General features: G+C 39.1%; 1 protein-coding gene across 1 annotated transcript in view; it reads left to right on the top strand.

The window, feature by feature from the left end:
- LIN28B (lin-28 homolog B) overlaps window positions 1–22,309 on the top strand; it is a 95,694-nt gene that overhangs the window by 53,855 nt on the left and 19,530 nt on the right. The window contains exon 4 of the mRNA XM_027694151.1: window positions 480–664. Within this exon, the coding sequence (XP_027549952.1) occupies window positions 480–664 (185 nt within the window). The remainder of the gene's footprint in view (window positions 1–479; window positions 665–22,309) is intronic.

The following is a 22,309-nucleotide window of genomic DNA, read 5'->3' as shown; positions in this document are numbered from 1 at the left end:
CCTTCCTCCTGCTTCTTGTGCTTGCTTTATCTTTGATTCATTTTCAGAGCAGCAGAGCCATGTCCCAGATATAAAGAATAAAAATAATTAAAATTTTGATCATAAACAAATTAGCTCTAAAGTGAATATTTGCTCTCTTTCCAGGCCTTTTCAGTTCCCAACACCTATTAGGTGTTTTAAGATTACAGCATTTTCTCTGCTTCTTACATCTATAGCACTCATCACAGAAAAGGAAAATGTTATTTAAGTTTTGCTGCTGCTGAAAATAGGTTCTTGTTACTTGTTTAGTGTTGAATAGTGTTTTCAGCATATCCAGGACTATAATTTGTAGTATTGTCTGCTATAGCTCACACAGAGGAAGCTGTTACTCAGCTTATATGTATTGCAGGATGGTAGGTGGGTTAATTTGTCCTGTCTATTATAAATGTAAATACTGTTTTTAAGGCAATGATAACCAAGAGTATTTTTCCTATTTACAGAGCAAGCTTTACATGGAAGGATTTAGAAGCCTAAAAGAAGGAGAACCAGTGGAATTTACTTTTAAGAAATCTTCCAAAGGCCTTGAATCAATACGGGTAACAGGCCCTGGTGGGAGCCCCTGTTTAGGAAGTGAAAGACGACCCAAAGGGAAGACAGTACAAAAAAGAAAACCAAAGGGAGATAGGTAATTACCTTACTTTGCTATTCCCCCTTTTTGTTCTTTGCAAGTTTTTCTTGAAATTATGTTTTCAGCATTTATTTGTTCATGAAAGGAAACTCTTCTATGTAAATTTGGCTTTTACATGTAGTTTAGTGCTTTGATTAAAGCTATATCTATCTAAAACTACATAAATCACCCACTGATTAGTTTTACTTGAGAAGGTTTTATTAAATTAGAGGGAACCTGCAAAAGAATGTAATATTGTTTTGAAAATATTGCTATTAGACTGAAAAGAGAGGTCAGCCTGAATACAGGTGAAATAATGTCATGTTTAGGTGATATGTCATGCTAAAGAGGCTATTGTGTGCAGTGGGGTTTTAAACTATGCATCAGTAGTTTTATACAGAAAAAAATGTAGGTGCTGCAGTAAGAGTCGAGATGTATATAATTTATTATATTTTTACTTAGTTAACAGAGTGTAAGATGTTTCCAAAGGTTTTAATGCCTGGTGGTCTGAAGAACTGCTGTAAAATTTTACAAATTTCTGGTTAATTTTGATTGTTGCACTTCTTTCTAAATATGTGCAGCAGTCTGACTTGCACTGCACGGTTACACTCTTCTTCCTGCCTCTGATGGCCTGAAGAAGTTCTGCAATCCTCTTCACTACAAAGCCACCTGTACCTAATTCATCAAGGATGGCCTTTGTGCCCAAAAGCTCTTTATTTAGGTGAATTCTCCCTTTTTTCCTCATGCTATTGCCAAGCCCAGTAGCTGTAATGACTGAGACCAAGAGGATATATAGTTCGTGAAGGATCCTAGTAAGAACATCCAAACAGCCAAGTTTTGCCTGCAATATTTAATGGACGGAATGACTGAGAGATGATGGCTCTCTTCCATTGCAAATTATGAAGCAAAAAGTAGCTTAGGAAAGATGGGGTCACCTGGAAAGGCAGTGTAGCCCAACTTCGAGAAATTTTAGATCAGGAACCTTTATTAGCTACAGATGAGCTCCACTTGTCCTCACCTCTGTTCAGAGGCACTTTTTTCTTGCTCCTCTTTTTTTTTCTTTTTTTTTTTTCTTTTAGTTAAAGACTGGAGACAACATGAGATTTGTCCCTCTTTCACCCTCTTTGTAAAAACTAAAGACCATAAAATTTATTGCTGCTGTAACAGATCAGAGTCCATAACCACAACAAGGAGAGACTTTGTAAGCAGGACAAAGCTTTCTTTTTGGTTGCTCCCCATATCTGGCCTTTCAGAGTTGTGTTGCATGCAATGGCTGTGAATTTTTTTTTATTTTGAGCTAGGCTTCCAGTATTGTTCTTATTTAAACCATTGGTTTTTCCATGGGCCGTAATTATTTATCTGTTTAGGGTATTAGCATTGCCATTATTCTTGACGTTTCATATTTTAGCAGCAAATAAAAGCCACAATCATGCAGTTGTGATACTGTTGACCTGTTTGTTGCACATGTATATGAAGGAAGACAGTCCTTGTCTCAAAAACTGTGACATTTAAATGGACAGATTGTATGTAGACAGGAAAAACTACATATTGAAAGAGACAGGGATTTGGACAAATGTAGATATTTATACTACACAGTGTAATTAATGCAGAGGAATCAGTACTTTCCAAGTGTAATTCATCTCATCCTAGGGAAGCATCTAAAATGTTGGGGTTGAATCTTGCCTTATTGCTGTTCCTCTTCAGGGTCTAAAAAGGGACTCTAATTCCAGTGCTGTAGATGCTTCCCTTATAAGTCTCTAAAGTGAAGTGAGATGAATTCCGCTTTCAGTCATGCTTTTTCATATCTGAAGCATAGAAAAAATTGAACCTGAAAAACAGTGCGAAGGGGTGATCTATGAGACAGTGTACTCTCTGCTGTTCAATTGCCTTTAAAAAAGGAAAAACTCTAATTTGAATTAATTTGAATGTGAAAATGTGAGCAAAAACATCTACCCACTTCTGTCTCAGAATTCTTACAGTTAAGTCATAAGACACCAATTAAGTCTGAAATTTGAAATATTTGAAGTAGCATTAACATTATTGCTCAGTGAGAAGCAGTCTTTGCTCAAAGGAAAAGTAGTTTTGAATGCCTAGCCAATAAAAAAGTTGCATCTCCAACATGTATAGTGAAAAGTTTCTTGATGATGGCTGTTGTACTGTGAGAACTGCCTCCATTTATGAAAGCTAATTCCAGCTTACTGTGTTCATCTCCCTTTACGTTATCAATGTAATAGTGTGAGGGCCCAGCCGCAATGGATCCTATTTTGAATGGATTCTGTTACTCTGCTTACTGAGAGGAGTTAGAGATAGAAAAGATGGAGGGGAAGGGAAAAGCAGCAGTATGTGCAGACAGGGAAGAAAAAAAGTCATGACACTGAGGCTACCCATGTTGGTAGATTTTGTGGGGCTTCCATGATAGACTCAGGGTCTCTGTAATTTGCAATGTTCTTCCTGTGGGGACCTTGCTGTGATAGTATTTCCCCTTCGGCATTACTGTGGGCCACATTAATTGTGTAACATAGATGGGAAGTCTTTCTAGTTGTCACCAGTGGTATCAGCCACTTGGTCATTCTTTCTCAGTAGGAGGAAGGGAAAGTTTTTGTGGTCCATGTGGAATGAAGCTGTGGCTGTGAGCAGCCTGAGGCTTTAAGTTCCCAGACCTTACTTTAAGCTATTATAATGCACATATATCTTACATATATACTTTTTTGTAGTATCTAGAGTAATCTGGGCTAGAGGGGAGGTTTCTAAATGAAACCGAGCTGGGATTTGCATCTGACAAGTTCTGGATTCAGAAGTGGTGTCTTATGGCAGAGATGAACAGTGGAGAGCCTGGTCTCTTCCTACCCGAGTAAAGGAGGGGTTGAATGTGCAACAAGTTACATTGTGACAGGTTAAGGCTTCTTTTTAACAATGGCAAACATAGTGTGTTTTGCTTAGTTTTGGCAGTGAGCTGACACAAAAGCATGCTATGCTGCTCTCTAGGAATGACCATCTAATGTAGGAAAGATAAAGTACTCTGAATTCACACTTTAACCTGTGATTTAGAGTAGAATAAATGAAATCAGAACCTAGCCCACCATCTCAGAGTAAAGTTTTGAGGAGGGAAAAGAAAGAAAAAATTACGCTTTTTTTTTCTTTTTTTTTTTTCAACAAGCATTCCTAGTGTTTCTATGTCAGCTAAAATGAAACTGGGTAAACAACCATTTTATGGGTTGTAATTATTTATTCTTTAGTGCAGTGTACATTTAAATAAATTTGACTCGCAGACTTTTGGCACAATATTAACAAAGGTGCGTGATGCTCACAGGACTAGAAGCTAGAGTTATCTTTGGGACCTAGAGGTATTATCCAGGATCTGTAAACAGTCCTAGTAGGAGCTTGAAGTTGGATACTTCTTCAGCAGTGTGTCTGTAGTGCTGTATCTGCTTGGGTTGGCCCTTGCTCCATGTGGAATATTTCGGGGGAGACAAGAAGGATGACTTTTTTCTCTTTTTTGATTTTGAAGTCTTTACACCAAAATGGAAGCAATAAAGTAAAACAAGAAGGGAGGGACAAGAAAGAAATAATTAAGGGTATGGCTCCATCTCACAGTTTTAATTTATGACATTTCAGTCCTTTGTTACCCTTTGCTAACATCACACTCATGGCAGGGAAACTTTCTAGCACGAGTGACCTGTATCAAAAGTGGTTTAGATTTGAACATGTAATAAATAAGCAGTACATTGTGAGATTTGGGGTTGATTTCACTGTTTTGGTTTATAGTGCAGCCTTGCAAGTAAACGGCGAGGGAGGGATTTGGGAGCTCAGTGAGCCATTGCCACTGGATAAACGATGATGCTGAATTATGTCGTGGGAATATGGCTTGTGAAATAACTGTGTATTTCTAGCTCAGTTGGCTAAACAGTAATGAGCACTGCAGCATCGATATAACACCTCAAAAGCCTTTTTCCAATGCAGATATCTATGAAGGAGGAACAATAAGAAAATAAGTGATTTTTTTGTTTGCCAGTAACTCTTGAGCACGACCAAAAGCGTAATTTTCAAATGAAGAAAAACATAGTTTTAAACCACTGATTAGGGGGGGGAAATAACAGCCACTTAGGGAAGGGGGGTGTCTATAATTAAATAGTATATTTCTTCCCTGATGAACTGTCACTTAAAATTTGTTTGTGTCTGAGTTAGTCAGAAAATGGTTTTAATATCTGCAGACATTCTGTGGATGATCTGAAGTCAGACTATAATAAGAAAATCTTAATTCTTTAACAGCTTTTGATCTCCAAAACCAGCCACTAAACTGGTATGATGCAGGCAGAGATGACAGCGTGGTCAAGTGCTGTGGGGGACATTTGAATTAAAGTTATCAGGACTAGGAGAGCTAGTTTAGGACAGCAAAGTTACATGATACTAAGTTACTTTGAACTTGATATTATATCAATTCCATCTCTACTGACTGAATCACACTCAAGCGTATTACCTAATTTTCATAGAAAAGCCTCCTATGCCTTGAACCAAGCAGATTTTTGTGAAGGAGATGTGAATAATGGCAGTGGTATGGACTGGGAAGGAGAGACCTGAACCAAAATAGGAGAAGCACATAAAACCCATGCTTATCAGATGGATGGGGCCAATGTGGATGGGCAAAGGGAAAGCCTGTCAGTCCCTTCTCCTGGGAGCTAGGAAGCAAGGCCAGGCTTGTGGTCACTGCACATTACTATGACAAAGAGAGGCACGTCCACTATTGCCCTTGACCAGCCCCAGGGACCTGCTTTGGGCAGGTCCTGAACAGCACCAGGGTGAAATGGGGAGCAGACAAAGTGAGTCAGCCAACCAGAGAAACGGATGAAAACTTCAGGGAGTTGTAGCCTGTGGCACAAAATGGTGTCAGCATGTCACTGTCAAAGGGTGGAATCTTCCTGTTCCTCTTCAAGGTAGATTGTGTTCACAGTTCTGCTGTTTTTCTGAAGAGGAAGCTGACACAGAAATAAGGCAAAAGGTGCATGGCTTTTACACTAGTTTCTTGGAAATACAGCCTTGCAAAAGGAGCTTACTCAAGGATGGTGTTTCAGCAGTTAGAACATGATCACCTCCTCCCTGACTCTCCTTCACCTAGTATTAGATGGCAAGACTTTCTTCCTTCCAATTTTAATTCTTGCTTTTCCATTTTTCAAGCATAGGGCATTTTCTTGATTGTTTGCTCTTTTCCTGCTTCATAGTGATTTTGTTGGATATCTAGTTCCTCTTTCCAGTGATGTCTGAGACCCCCTCTTAGGCTTAGAATGCAAAGACTGCCATCATTTTGTTCTGTTTCAGGAAATTGTCATGTGAAATGAGGTCCCTGTGGCCTGCTATCTTTTTTCCAACAAGGGCATATATTTAAGGAGAGACTATAAAAATAGGGAGGTATTGGCTTCTATCTCTGGCAATTACTGGTTTAAGCATTTCTTCAATATCAACAACTAATCTGCAAAAGACAATTAGATGAAATGTTAAGTACCTCAGTTTGCTGGATGCAACTTCCTTTTGGATCCTCAAGCAAAGCCTGATATTATTTGTGCAGCGTTTTATACAGTTAACAATTTGCACATTTAGACAATAGGCTAGAATGGGGATAAACACCAATCTGAGATGTGCTTTCTTACATCATCCTAGGATTTATATTTGCTGACTGTGCCACATAAACCACTAAACTGGTATGAACTGTTTGTAACAGGAACAGCAGAACACTGCTAGATAAACAAAACAAGCAAACAAAACCCCCACAAACAAAACCAAACAAACAAATAAAAGAGCCTGAGAGCTTTGTACTACTCCAGCTTTAAGAAGGTTATATCTTTGGACTGCAATCGTTAGGGACAAAGTTTTTCATCCTTGCTCTTTTTCTCAGGCTGACAACTTTTTGGAAGGCTTAGCAACATTTTGTGTTTTTCCAAGAGTGAGATAAAACCAGAAAAACAGAGAGCCTTGTTAATAATGTTAAAAAGTAGGTAACTTTTAAAAATAGCTGTCACTTGGTGCTGTGGATTGGAGGTTTGAAAGCTGGCTTGGAGATGGATCAGAGTCTAGGGCAGGAGGTTAATCTTTGCTCGTCTTTGTGCAGACCCATCCAAGTCTTAAGTTAGAAGCCTCTGAAAAGTGTTACTGCATATATTCATTAGACAGCCCTTGTTAAAATCTACATCATCCATCTGTGTTTAAAGAGAGCTCAGGAGAGCTTCACAGCCCTCCTGCATAACAAACACACAGTGTGCTTCCAGGACTCGGTCTGTCCAGTCTGATGAGAATATAATCAGATCTCCAAGACCATGTATTTTCTGCATGAAAAAATGAAAGGAAGGTGGCTTAAGAGATGAAAGAGAAAGCAACTGCCACAGCGCCCGGTGTCTATGGACCATATACTATTTGGCAGAAAACAGCAAACCACGACTAGCTTCTACCCCCAGATCCAGCATACAGCACTGAGAGTTGCCTTCCTCAAAAGATAATGGATTTCTCTTCCTGCCTAATTCTGGAGCTCAAACAGTGGGGAGCCAGGAGGCGGAGCTGAAAGATCAATGCTTGCATGTTTAGGCAAAGTGTAGAAATGGTTACAGTTGTGTGTAACAATATAATATGACTGGAAACTTGTATTAAGAACAGAGTAGAGCCTGAAGAAGGTTGTCTTTGATATCTGTTTGTATGCATGTAGAGTTAAGAAGAGATAGGCCCCAAATTTTTCATAGTGTTTATAATAAGAAATCCAAGTCTGATGCTAAAGTAAGTAGGTACAATTCTGAAAACATACAAGGAACAGATGAAGTGAGTAGGAAGGTGTCGTTTTTATGCAGGCTCATGGTAGAGTAAAGCTGTCCCTGCACAGCAGATGGGTTTCTTAAGTACATACTCTGTTCTGGAATGCAGAATATTTTTCTTTAATTGGATGTCTCTTTTAGGCCTTGTGTTTTCTGACTCTTCCACTCTCTTTCATCAAGGGATGAGCTCTCTCTCATTTAAAGTATCAGCATATATTCAGGCTTTTGCCCGTACTGATATACCTAATGATCCCATTTCATTCTTACCTGTAGTAATGATTCCCATATCTGAAGGAATTTAGAAGCATGAAAGAATTGAGAACTTTACTCAGTTTAACAGAGATTATGCACAAAGTCAATAGAGTATATGTTAGAAGTATTTCAGTAAATAATTTTCAAAACATCATTTCTGTTTCTAAAAAATCTTCTTAATATAACTGGCATCTTCTTCCTTAATTCAAATTTCTTTCTCACTGTTTAGTTTCTTACTAATATATTACTTTCAAGTAGACAAGAATAAACAAAAAAATACATACATTTTCAGGGTCCAACTCAGTAAATACCTAACCTCGTGCTTTCAAAGTAGTAGGGAAGAGAGCATTATTTGGAAAGATTTCCCCTATTGTGGAAATTTCTGTGTAAGTTGATACTGATCCTGACTACAGGCTGTGCTGATTTCTGATCACGTGACATGCTATAGCTATCAATGAACTGGGAACAGACCTGCTCACAGGACGAACTATCTTTTAAAAAGGTGCCTGCTGTCTATGCTGTATTTTACTACAAACATATTTAGTGTAAATAGTTAAACCCCAAATCTTCTATTTTAGAAAAGCAGTTGCTTTTTTTTTGGTTTTTTGGATGTGTTACACTCCAGCATCACCTAACAAGCATACTCAAAATGTGTAATAAATATATAACACTGAGGAAAGATTATAATGGTGATTCCAGATGATGGAAAAATTTGCTATATAGTTTGGTCTGTTGAAAAAGATACCAAAAACTCAAAAGCTGGAGAAAAATTAATTATAGCATAGCTCCTAAATCAGATATTCCTGAAACATTGCCTCTGATTTAATGCTGTTGACGAATCTGAAGCTCTTCAGAAGGAATAAAAGTTCTGGAGCCCTTTAATTTCAAATTAATAAAGTCTGTGCAGTAATATAATTCCAGATCACTACAACTGTTTCTTTTATTAGCTGTGGCTTCATGTTTCTGTCCTTGCCACTTAAAGATCAAACCTACTTAAATATGAATCATTTAAAATATGAATTTACTTCAATATCTTATTTTGCCAAGGAGCTTACCAGCTCATTATATAAGAGAAATGTGTCACAGAGGTAGTCATCTCCATAGTGGTGGTGTAGGCACGCCAATGCTGTTCCCACTGTGCACCCCCCCATTCCCAAAGGTGCACCTACAATGTGCTAGAGCACTTTTCAAGCAGGTAATAAGACATAGACTATGTCCTGAAAGAAGTCATGGGTTTAAGGGAATATTTACACCAGGAAAGGTAGATTTATTTCAGGGGAAAAGTACCAGTTTAAGCCACCCCTGCACAGCGATGTGGCATCCTCCATCCAGAAGCAGCCAGACTGAGTGGGACTTTGCAGTTGCTTCTTGTGGTTATGGCAAGCTGTTCAGTGAAGAGACAGTGCAGCTCAAATAGAAATGCTTCAAGAACAAAAGGTAGGGAGAAGATTAGGAAGGAGCGGGAATATGAAAACACAAACACAGGGGATATGAGGAAGGAGATGAATGAGAAAGGATGTGGGTAAGGGAGGACAGACCATAGAAAATGGTGTCAATATGAGAAGCTCAAGAGTTTTTTCAGGCTCCAAATGGTTACCTCAAAGCTGGGAGTTCAGGCAGTCTTCAGGGACTGCAGAGAAGCCTGAATCCCCTTAGACACAATCAGGGATTGAACTGAATTTTCCTTCATTTTGAAAGATTGCTGCAAGTCAAGAGCTAATGCATAGGGAGCTGAGGCATAGGTGGGATGCAGGATCCTGCTCTGCAATCTTGTGATGACTGTGGTGATTCCAGCAGATCTGGGAGGGACTTTTTCCAGTAGTTGCTTATTGCATGTTCCTCATTTACCAGGTGACAAACATGACATCTGGAGTTGGTGAGTTTGAGCTTTGCCCTAAATGTATCAGGTGCTATAAAATAGTAAGTGGTCTGTGGGCTCTAGTATTTCAAATTGGGCACCTAGAATAAGGCTCCCTTGGATAATTATTTTGGCTTTTTTTCTTATGCTCCAGAATACTGTGCATTTCATTGAGACAATGAAACCACACAATTTCATAGAGACATGTCAAAGTAACTAATATTTGTAATGTGTTAAGAGATCTTAGTGAAAGCCCCAAAGTCAATACTTCTTGTGTTCAAGATTTAGCTGGAATTAGTGGTGTGTTCAAGCATTGAATTGAGTAGGCCAAAGAAGAATAATACAATAACTTACATTTTTTACAGCAAATGAGAAAAGATCGTATAGAACTCAAATGTTAGTTCACAGGCTGTTACTACAGTGTAAATAGTTTCCTTCTCTTTTGAATGCTGAATTTGTAGATAATGGGATTTGTAGAAATTAGCATGCATGCTCCTCTCACTAGCTAGGAGATTTGGACTAGTTTTTGTTTGAAACTGTAATGTGACACTGCAGGACAAGGATGAAGAGACTGGTTTCAAGGAAAAAGTTGCACATATGTGCGCAAGAAGGAGCCAAGGTGACTGGCTGAGCTGGAGGAATAGCGAGCTGAGCTTGGCGTTTGAGAAGAGGGAGCTGGGTTTGCTCAGTAACAGACTCATAGAATGGTTAAGGAAGGAAGAGTTGTGAAGGTTCACTATGAAATATGGGAATGAGCTAAACAATTTCTTTTCTTTGATCTCCACTCATTTATAATCTTATTGGGTGTTGAGTCTCCTGGCACTAGAGCTTTTACAATGAATAGGTGAAAGTACAAAAATTGATTTAAATTGCACTGGTCTTATGCTGAATGACTTTCTTTAGCCTAGAAGTCACTTGGAGTTTTACTCTTTTAACTGTTGGACAATTTAAATGCTAAACATTTAATTTACTTCAGTCAGCTCTGAAAACAATAGTAAACGACAGACTGCTCAGTTAATTTTGCAACAGCCTTTGCATCAAAGTTTAACCAGAATGCTTTGATTTTTTTCAATGATAAATGGATATATTTTCACCAATATAGAAAGCTGAAATAGTTGTGCTCCAAATTCAGTTTCAGATTTGCTAGTGTTTAAAATTAGTTTCTCTGCCTTTTTGATGTGCTAAACTAATAACGTAAAACAATAGAGACTGTGTGTAAGTCTGTGTCTGCATAATGAGTTGTACTAGGGGATTATGCAGCGTTACTTCTTCCATCAATGAGAAGCGATCATCAATAGTTGCAATAGGATTAGAAGTTGTGTGTAGCTCAGATGTAAGCCTAGTAATTTACCATTTTAAAGGTTTCATTTTATTTACATTCTTTTCTTGAGTTAGTTTTTATAAATCACTTCATTCTAGTAAGTACATGAAAAATCTTTAATTTCCTGTTGATCAGACTCATTTTTTCAAATTTTCGTGCTTCAGTATATTTTTTGGAGAATCATGGCTAGCTGCTCAAATAATAACTGCTAGAAATATGTACCTACATCTCCTTCTAATAATTACTTAAAATGTGATAAGCACTTTATTTTCTAAGTCAAGCAAGAATTCTCAGTGTTTTAATTTACTTGTTATTAACTAGTTCAATGTGATTTTATGTTATTAAATGTGGGACTATCACTTCACTTCTAGAATTTTTGCCCTTGTGTGCATTGTGTAACATACAAGTTTTATTTGGAGCTCAGAAATAATTTTATCAAATGTTTTTGTTCTTGTTATCCCTGGATTTCTAACTCCCTGGAGCCTCCTGAAGTTATCTTTCTCCTTTACAATTTTATATATTTCTTTTATACATAGAAAAGAAACAGCTGGCGTTTTTCTTAATGAGAGCTGTATGCTCACTGACCAAACAAGCAGCAAGGAATCTGTTGTATGGCTGATTATTGCAATAAAATGAGGTAGTAGTCTCACTAATAATCAGTAAAATTTGTATAAACTGGTGCTGTTTCATTTTCTGAGTTAGTTAATCTCATACTTTCACCCTCACAAGAAAACAAATTGTGTTTACAAATGCCTAGTGTGGAAAAATGGTACTTTCAAATGTAGAGATTAGAAACATTTAAAACATACATGTCTGTGGTTAAAGATGCCGACTCTTAATTCTCCCCTGTGTAGAGCTTTCCTTTTTTATCTTTGAAGTTCAGTCATTATTCCATGTCAATGCCATTGGTTTATTTTTGTATCCTGCAGAAATTAATTCAGACTGTTTAGATCCAATCTTTTTAGAACATTTATGAATGTAACTTATCAACAAGTTTACATTTTATGCAGCCGGTGGAGCTAGATTTTGGAATTTGCTTTATTAGTGGTTCTTTTGTGGAAGAGAAATCTTTCAGGCATGAATTGATAGTCCAGATCTTTTGAGGTCTGCCTGTGCTAACCTATGACCTCTGTTCTTAGGAGGTCAACATCTGAGGGCAGGAGATTAAGGCAGTTAAAAGATTGGAATGGGAACTGGAATGGAAAAATTAGCCAGCACATTTTGGGTGGAAAACATCAAAGTCATCAAACAATTTGCTTATTTTAAACTCAGTTTAAGGGTAACAAGCTAATTGTGCTGTGTTTGTTGACGCAAGCAATTTATATTATTTGAGAACATTAACGCTGAAGAATTTTTTTTATTGGAGAAACATAATGACTCTTCAGTATAGATGCACTATGTATTTTGTTTACTAAATGCTTTTCGGCAACATTTTAAAGATAACTCAGAATCTGATCATATAGTCTGTATGCACTTAATTAGCTGTATTTCTTACAAGCAGCAATAGTAAGTGCTGTGGAACCTGAATCTTGCTTGTGGTCTGCTGAAGATCCTTTGCTGTCATTGGAGAATACAGGTGCTCTCAGTACAACAGAAGACTTATTCCCGTATTAAAATTTTCCAACTCCAGTGCTTAAAATCATGTGTAAGCATCTCTTTTTGTTTCAGCTTTTCAAATGTAAATTCCTTTCCCATACAAATTTTTGACCAATAAATGTTCTTTTATAGATTATAAATTGACTTAGAAGAAAAGACAGCATTGTCTGTTTGTTCTTGTCTGACATAGTTCAAAATTCATTAGTGTGTGTTTTTAGAAGAGTGACAACTTCATCTTTCATCTGTACATTGATTTCAAAGACGTTATTATCTAGAAAAAGACACCTTCCCACATCTGAACAATTATGCAAGTTCAAGGATCTGTGTAAACAATCACGTCTTTGTCTTGGTCGTTTAAAGTGCAAATCAGTATCATTGGCAAAAGCCAAACTAGTGTTTCAGCTTGCAAACCTACCTAGCAGCGAAAGTTGCAGATACCTCTCAGCTCAGGTTCTCATTAACAGTGTATGGATTATAGTACTTCTATAGGTATGGCTACTAATTAAATTACAGTACTATAATACAGCTAAACTCAAGCAGACAGCCATCTGTAACCCTCAGTCTAACCTCCACATGTTATTATTGTTCTTTTGATAGTGAAGGATATGAGATTTAAAGCCTTTTGCAAGCTTATAAATTTCCAAACTATTCCTCTGAAGGTTAAAACCTTCTTTTTGCAACTTTTAGCCCTGATTTGCACCAGAGGGAAAATTGAGCAAAATTATCATCATAATTTCTTCCTCTTTCATGGAAGGAAAAGAAGGGAAAGCAGGTGGAGCTGTTGTGAACTGCAGCAGCCCGTGGACTGTTCCCACGGATGCAGCCACTGCTTTGTTTCCTTCCTGCCATTTCATTGGGTTGGCTGGAGAAGCTCTACCAGCTGCACAGGTGGCCATGGCTGGCTGTGCTTCACGGTCCTGGTGGTACTACTGCTACTGGATGTGTCCTGCATTCTCGCTGGTACTGGCACAACTAGCTAGCACAACTAACTAGCACAACTAGCTCTGCGTCCCTGGGAGTACCACAGGCATAGGGAAACAGCATTTACTGGGGCAGAACCAACCCTGACAGCTATTGTATCTTGGAGATCTGTTCCCTGTTTTAATTTTTGGGTTAAAATGGGGTAGCTTCTGATCAGCCATTCTAGGATTCTTGCTTGTCAGCACTCTCTGTGGTTAAATAATTGATGGACGGAGAGCTAGTTCTGCTTTACAGAATGTTTTTGTTTACCCACTTTTGAGAACACGTGAATCCTTTTGAAGAAACAGAGAATGTATTAATTAATACAGAAAAAAAGTTAAGCAACTACCAAGACAGTGTGCCTGACATGACTTAAGACAACTTTCTTTTTTGCCTAAGCCATTTCTATACCTTTCCTCTCTTCTGTGTGTTTAGATAGTAAACTCTTCAATGCAATCCTTTTTAATACATATAATACTTAAAATCACTGCCATTTTTAATTACAATAGTAATTGTAATTCTTGGCTATTTGAATTATTAGAGAGCAGTGGTACACACAAATTTTTAAATCCAGGATTTGTGTTGGGGGTGTATATCCTCTTGTTTCATGATGTTTGATGATTCAAGCATCCTGTCCACAAGCCTGCTTTTCTTAATATCTTTTGCTTACCCTCTAAAAGTAGTCTAGAGATATCTGAGATCTACAGATAGGTCTAGTGGAGAGCAGGGTGCTGGAGGTTTTTCATCCTTTAGTTATTATTACATCAGTTTTAAATGTACTAAGAACTGTCTCCAAGTTTTATGTGCAGTAGCTTGCAGGGCAGAGTAGACTGCTTGCTGAGTTTGCAGGAGGGGTAATTCAAAACTCAAAGAATTATAATGCAATTTTTGAGTTACTTAGAAATTACATTTGACTTCTTATGATGAAACCCTACTTTATTTTTGCTTGATCTTTGTGAGAAATAGCTAGAGAGTATTTCCCCAGTTCCCTCATATGTTCTTTTCACAACAAAAAACACTGCAGAGCTAGACAAAACTGATTAGAATTACTGCAGATAATATTTTCAGGCTTATGTGTTTGTGAAGGTTAAAATTTCTGGCAGTGCAGCTGCACCAGATTCCTGACTGCAAGCCCCCAGTGCTCTTGGAATCAGTGTCTCCAAATGTGCTCTAATTTGCCTCAGCTGAGTCACTTCCTTACTGTGAACTGCCATAAAGAGATTATTACTTCTGCTTTGCTTTCTAGGGTTTAGCCTGCACTGCCCCCCTCCTTTTCAAAATAAGAACCCATCAGAAAATACCTTTTGTAGTAATGCAGTTGAGTTCAGAGACTTTCAGAAATCTGGATTATTGGTAGCCTTTTTTGTTTAAGGGACTATTGGGGTATGTGTTCCTCATGTGTTTCTAGCTGCCAATTTGAATGAGAAGCCAGCAAAAAAAGCATGTTGGTTTTCTCTGTAAGTGGTGGCTGTAGTTGTTTCCAACTGCCAGGTGAATGTGAATGTCTATGAGATCCTTCAGGTGATAGCTATCCATAAAATCTTTAGAAGTATATAGTAATATCTCTAAGCCGCTCTATGTAATTTTTCTTAATGACCCATATTTCTTGCTTAATTCTTGCATAAAATATGAATGAGTCAAGTTTTAAAGCTTTTGAATTTGTCATAATAATAAGTCTTTACACCAGTATAATGTTAAGATGATTTTATAGAAGATTGACCTTAATTGTCAGGAGAAAAAAATATATTAAATTGTTGTATACATGTATTGTATATACATATATAGTATATGCATAATTGTGTATACAATAAATTTATAAAAGATTGCCTCAGCTGCCTTGAAGAAAGTGGGTACCAAAAGGAAGATGACTTAATAAGAGATCAGTTCAGTGCATGTTGGTGACCTCCTCAATTACAAAAAAACCCCCACCAAACATAATTTATAATTGCGGGGTAAAATTAACAGGAACTATTAGTGCTTCTTTCTTATGGTGACAGTGATCCTCTCTCTCTGTGCCCAACTTCAGCCAGGTGAGCTTGGTACAAGTCATCATGGCTAGGCTTTGCGAACGAAGATTTGGGAAGGACTCTACCCACATTTACTACAAGTGCGCTGGTGGCTAAAAAGGCCAATACGAGATAGACACGTCCGGTTGCAAAAGGCACAGCAGAAAGACTCCTTAGGTGGTATCGGCAAGACACGATTCTTTCTGCGTTGTCTTTTCTCCTCAAGAGTGATCCTGCGTGCTTTCTCAAAAGAAGCAGCAGCGTTATGGATAGTGTGTCTCCAGACCTCCCGATTGGAGGCCAGAGTAGACCAGTTATGTTGATCAATATGGCCAAGTAGTCATGTAATAAAGTGACTAGTCATGTAATAAAGTGACACTGTGGAATGTGAAGAATCCTGGCTTTGTACCTCAGTTTAGTTTGTTGCAGTTGCTGGTAGCTAAGATGCTGTGTTGACTGGCTTCTCCTAAAAGATGCTTCATGCTCTACGTTGGTAGGATATCTTCCTCTAACCAGCCAACAGTCCCCTATCTGTGTCTATGTAGTCAGTGTGGCCACCGCATGTGCTCCTTTCACCTGGTTGTCTTTGATGGCACATCCTAGAGTGCATTGTTTTACGTATTCCTCTTTTGCAGTATGAGATATTAGACAAAATGAAGCTGTACCAATGTAGCTGTGTTAGCTTGTTCTCATTAGGCCAGATAACAGCAGAATAACAATGTCATGACGTGCCCTTTTATCATCTACAGTTTGCCCGTGTAAGAAGGTCAGTTGAGAGTTTTCATAAAAGTGCAAAAAATTCTTGCATTACAGATTCTTTTTGAGACTGTAAGTGAATAAGTATAGGAAGGTGGTATTAGTACTGGAAATTAATTGTGACACTGTATGCATATGCACACTAATCACTGTAGTGAAACATCTGACTGCTATAATGAGATGCTCTGTTGTGAATGGGATACCACCATGTTCCCCTTCTATGGTAGCAGGTGGTAAATTTGCTTAAGCTTGCATATTTTGTTACGTTGTAGAGCACTGCAGTTTGTGTGTGGCATATAAATCCATTTTCATTTAACTTGGAAATGTTTTCTTAAAGCGGATTCTCATTTAGTTAAAAAAAAACAAACATTCCACAGAGACAGGCTTATGTGTCTTTTTTATTACTATTATTTAAGACAAATATGGTGGGGTTTTTTCAAAAAAAGGCACTGGTTTATTAAACAATAGTCCATCAGTTTAAAAATCCTTATTTCCTTGAAGTAGCCAGCTGTGACCTCTGAAATTGTTCATTCCTACCAGTATGTAAAAGCTAAAAGTGACAAATAGAAGCAGAATCAGGATTGAAGTGAAGGTGGGGGTGAGATGAACGTGAGATGGGAAGGAAATTTGGTGAAAGGGATTGCTGGTTATGAACTAGGTAGTTTGTGGGATGGGCTGACTGAATAGAGAAGTGGCAGGTGAGCAGCATTCACCTCTTCATGGCAGACGGAGGCAGGTCTGCTTCTGACCTGATGCTTTCTGTGGACTGATGATTACCAGTGCCTGCAGACAGGTCTTCAGCATACTTTTGCCCCGAATCAGGCAGGCTGTAGTGCTCACTTTCCTTTTGAGCCTATTTTCCCCCCAGGAAAAGGTGAGCAATAGAGAAGCTTTAAACTGCATATATCACATGATTCAGAGGAAGTGGAATACCAAATATGGATCAGCTGCAAGCTGATCAAGAGACAGAGAACAGCATAGATTGTAGCTGAGTGCTTTGCACTTGTGGTCCAGGGTGCATGGCTGGGCAGGGCTCTGCTTGACTGGGGTACAGCTCTTTGCCAGGGCTGGTTGGGTGTTCACCCTGTTGTACCTGCCCAGGGGGCCCAGACACTCTGTTCCTGGGATGTGTATTATCTGTGAAAGCCAGCACAAATGAAGGCATGTGCCACAGCTTCATTCCAGCTGCACTGGAATCTGGTGGGGCAGTGGCTTAGCACTGACAGCCAGGCTCCCTGTGGGTGTGCTATGCCTGGAGTCCAGGGTGGCCCCTCCTGGTAGTGGATGGGCTGCACGGTGCTCTCTGAGAAAAGACAGACACTTGTAAAATTTCCCCTCTTGGTTTTCAGACAGGCAGCACTCATGACACTGCTAAACACACCCACAGGCTGAGACTGCTGAGATCAAGCAACATGGCCAGGAGTATTCTCCTGAATATGCTGGAATAGACACAGCCCTAGAGACCTGTTTGGCAGAATGTGCCAGTAAGTTAATTCTGCATATGCTGCAGTTTCTTTCTTCAAGGGAAAAAAGTCTCTCTGGAAGAAAGTCAAAAACGGAGAAGCTACAGATATGGCCTGGGCCCAACCCCAGGCCATACTCATTCTCAAGGGGGATTCAAGACAGATTCCTTCATATTTGCTAGTTAACTTAAAATTTTTTTGCATCAATAAGTGTTCGTAAATGTGCAGTAGATGAGTACATCTAGGTTATTGTAGGCATTGAACATCCTGAGATTTTTTTTCCCTTTGTATGTGCTTGTAAATCATAGATACAGAATATCTAGAGTATAAACTTCCAGCAACTGGTTCTGTATCTCCTGCCTGTGTCCATAAATACATAGATGGGTTTTGGGGCTTTCCTTGTTACATGCTGAAACTCCCTGGGGACACACAGCTGGTGTTTAACTATGTCTGGTTAACAAAACTCTCCCCACCAGTTGCAGCAAAATTCTTGAGCCAGAACTGTGTTTCACAATCCATCAGATATTTTTTGTGTGTATGGCTGACAAATAATGCCTTTCAGCGTGTTAGAGGGGTACCATTGAAAAGAATTCTAATTTCAGAAAGCAATGCTGCTCTGGGGTGAAGTGTAAAGCATATGAGGTTTTTTAGCTGTTGTTGATTTTTCTGCATTGTGCTATACAAGCTGAAGAAATGGGAATCTCCTAGGTTCTGGACAGTGTTAACAGACTGAGTCCCTATTTACTATTTTTTCCTGCAGGGAAACTGTGACTTTAAAAGAAATGGATGCTGCTACCTGACTCTGAAATCAGGTCTCTGTCAGGGTACAGCCTCAAAATATGGGGGGCTGTGGCCCCCCTGCACCCCCAACCAGCATTGTGGTCCTCTCCTCGCAGGGTCACTGGTGGTGATCTAATTCCACAGAGAACCAGTTCAAGGAGTTTTAACTGAGAAAAAACTACTCCTGCAGCAAAAAAAGGTACTGAGAAACAAATGGATAGAGAGGTGACAGAGTCGGGAATGACTCTTGGTAACAGCTCTGGATTCGGTGGGTTTATCTGGAGTAAGAAACCCTACTGGCAGCTCTGCATGAAACATGTTGTGCTCTCTGCTCAATGTGGCAGAGACATTCCCTGCAACGTGGCGGCAGCTTTTTGGACCCTGTAGTAAGAGTGATACAAAGTCTGCCCTCACTGGTGGCAGGTGGTGATTTAAGAGCCAGCGGGGTTCACGGGAAGAAAGTGTCAGGAACACAAAACCCAGCAGGGAGTTGGGTTTGGCCTCCAAAAGGCCAGAGGTGTAATTAGGCATCAGCAAGACCTCGCAGAGAGTTTGGGGAATGTGCCAGGCAAGGTCTTTTCTATTTGAGCTTCTGCTGTCAGACTGCCAGGCAGATCTGAAGTATCAGATCCCACTGCACACAGTTCCCCAGAAGAACGAGAGTCTGTGGTTTTCACAGGGCTGCAGCTTGTGGTTTTCCTGGCCAGGGAAAGAAAACAGGATGCGAAAAGCAATCATACCTATTTTAGATGCTTTGGTGCCACAACACCATTAGCTTGTCTATGAAACTGTACAGTATCAGAAAGTTGGTGACTGACTGGGAAGGTAAGCAGCTTTCCTCAGCTCTGTGCCTGACATCCCTGTGGGGTTGGAGAGCAGCCTTTCAAAGATGCAGTGATTAGGCTCAATTCAGTGTTAACTTCTAGTTTTAGTATGGCAGAGCAGCATATATGCAGTGGTCATTTCTCAGTTCCCTTCCTGCCTTTCCGCAGCTGCTCCTCAAAACTTGCAAAATGCAAGCAATAGGCTTGGAGGAGTCAGCTTGTGGTGTCATCACAGCTCTCTTCCTTCCCTGCCAGCTTCTGCTAAGCAATCTGTTTAATTTTTTTTCCCGCTTCTGTTGCATTAGTTTGAAGTGCTGTGAATGATGTGAAGACAATTGGCAATATGTACTAAAATTAGCATTTCCTGTTGTAGTGTTTTGCTATTTCACATCAATCATATTATCTTAAGTGTGTTACAGTCTCAGAGTTTTACTTTGAACTTAAATGCACTAAAATTATAGCCTGCTTTCTCTGAGACAAGCTAAAGACTAACATAAACTTCACATACAGTAGCAGAAACCATATTCTTTCCATCTGATTTTACCACATGCATCATAGAGTGTTTTTACGTCATACACAAGAAGTTACTGTTTCACGTTTCTTAATGACAGTTCTTCACAGGAAATTTTCTCACTAAATGGGATGGATTACATAAAATCGGCACTTAAAGTTAGTAGTACTGTAATGCTGAAAGGTAGACCTAAGTGTCAGTAACTTGGTAAAATTCAGTATACAAACCACTCAATGTTGTGTTTTCCAGGCTTCCAAAAAAAGGAAAACATATATTCCCTGATATTTCCAGATATGCATATTTTCCTAGTCTTTTCTAGGAATCAGTGAGTTTTCAAAGCATTCATAAATGCTGATCAAGTATAAAAGTAAGTTATAAAATTATTTTGCAATGTCGAGATAGCAAATTAGTTTTACTGCAGATCTTTTAATCACCCTCAGTTACCAAGAAAGTTAAACAGGTGTCTTAAAAAACCAAACAAACAATCAGGTCATTTTTAAGATATTAATTTATGGTAAAGCTCTACAGTGATATTAATGTTATTCAGTGTTCCTTTTGTACACAGTGTGGTACTGGCAACTAAAGTCCTGGTTTATTGATGACTTCCCTTTATATAAGATGGCTCATGGTTTTCTTCTTATCATCATCATTGGAGGAAAGTTACTAGCTGAACTAATTAATCCTACAAGGCTTCATAGGAAAAATAATTTTGCAGCTATTTTTTCTAACTGATACGTATGTGATTTAAACTCTGGTGGCAAGAGGCAGGGTAAGATATGGAAATGCAGACAGCTGCCTCTGAAAGAAACAAAGCTTCAAGGAAGATTAACATGCTGAAATCAAGGGGGGCGTATAATCTCCATCCTAGGGTGCTAAAGTACTGAGCGTCACATCAGTCCAGGGTTATTAACAGCTTTTACTTTGGGATATGGACTTAGGACTAAAGAATGCTCATGAAAAAAGGACATTAGAACTGCAGGCAATGGCAATCAATCCAGTCCAATCTCAAAATATGTATGACAGCCTTGTATCCTGGGAAGACATGGGAAAATTATAAGAAGTGGATGAAGCGCAATGTTAGTTTATCAGTTGCAAATTGTTCTTTATTTTTATTATTGTACCTTGTCTGGTATTTTATTAATTAGATTATTTTCTTAGATGATGGAAATGTACTAAAAGTAGTCTTATCTTCAAAAAGGATCTGTTACAATGTGCAAGGAAAATTTATCAGTTAAAAGAAGGTCTACCACATGAACTCTGAAATTGGTAAAAAATAGTTTACTGAGCCCAAGAGCTTCACTTGGTTTTAACCTCTCCATGCTCCCCTATAATTTATTATTTGGAATTAGAAATGTTTTTAACAACACAGTGAGTATAAAAGTGCTGTGCCTTGCGCAGTGTCTCCCACTGAGCGACCTCATACCATCTAGGCAGTCTTTAAGGACAACCAAATTAAAGAAATATTCAAGTTAAAAATAACTTTCCTAAGTTGCACCCTACTATTTATGTAAAAGATAAAGGGGTGATGGACAGAATTTAAACTTGACATTTGTGGGGGAAAACAGAGATTATCATGTCCTGCCTTTCCTGCTGGTGTGTCTGCTGTGGTTCCCCTTGGTCATTGGGGAACATTTGGGTTGATTGGTCTTCCCCTTTTGCAGCCAGCCATGGTTGCCCCAAAGCTTTTCTGTCAGGCTGTAGGAACCCCAGGAAGGAGTTTGACTGGCACTTTTCTGAGTTTGGGGATCATGTAGGATGGTGGAAGCTGCTCTTCCTGACAGATCTAGAGCAGTTTGGGGAAAGAAGATAACAGAAACTGTCAGGTCCTTGACGCCTTACTCCAGTTTGTGCTAGAGCAGGCTCAGTGCTGCTAAGCTTCAGATGCTTGATGACTTCTCTTCCTAAAGGCACACAGACCAGCTGGGAATGGCGGGGATATAATATATTTCAATAAGTAGCATGTCGGATCTGGTAGTGGGATTTCCTCCCCTTCCTCGTTCAGCCAGTGTAGTGCAAAAGCAAGTCACTTTGAACAGGTCAGGGAATTTGCTCTAAAGTATTGATTATGGCTTCTAAGCTCTTTTAATAGCCTGATCAGCCTCAGTGTTGCAAAAGCCTCTGTGTAGTTTCAGTAACAATAAGTAACTGTTTGCAGCACCCCTCTAATGCCATTACAAGTTATGCAACTGCACTGTTTTCAGGAGCAGCATGTCAAAGTCCTCTGGCAAAGAGACACACTGTTTGGTGCTTGGTGGTACAATTCAGTAATTTCTGGCTGCAGCCTCCTTTTTTTGAGGTGCAGTTTTGTTTCCTGATGGCAGACCCATTGGAGAGGAAGGGCTGGAGGGATAGCTTTGTGCTTTTCTCATCCTGTTCAGAACAGCACGTACCACAGCTGGAGTAGACCAGGAAAACAGTACTCTCCTCTCCCAAAATTACAATATCTTGCACCACAACTGGAACGATGCTGCATCATGGCACAGGCATTGTGAGGCATCATCTGCCACATCACAAGCACTGTACAAATGGGCCTTGGTGTGTAACA

The sequence above is a fragment of the Neopelma chrysocephalum genome, unplaced genomic scaffold, assembly GCF_003984885.1.
Source record: "Neopelma chrysocephalum unplaced genomic scaffold, ASM398488v2 Primary Assembly neopelma1_23, whole genome shotgun sequence".
Lineage (NCBI taxonomy): Eukaryota > Metazoa > Chordata > Aves > Passeriformes > Pipridae > Neopelma > Neopelma chrysocephalum.
The sequence above is the reverse complement of the archived record's forward strand: the minus strand, read 5'-3'. Positions and strand labels throughout refer to the sequence as shown.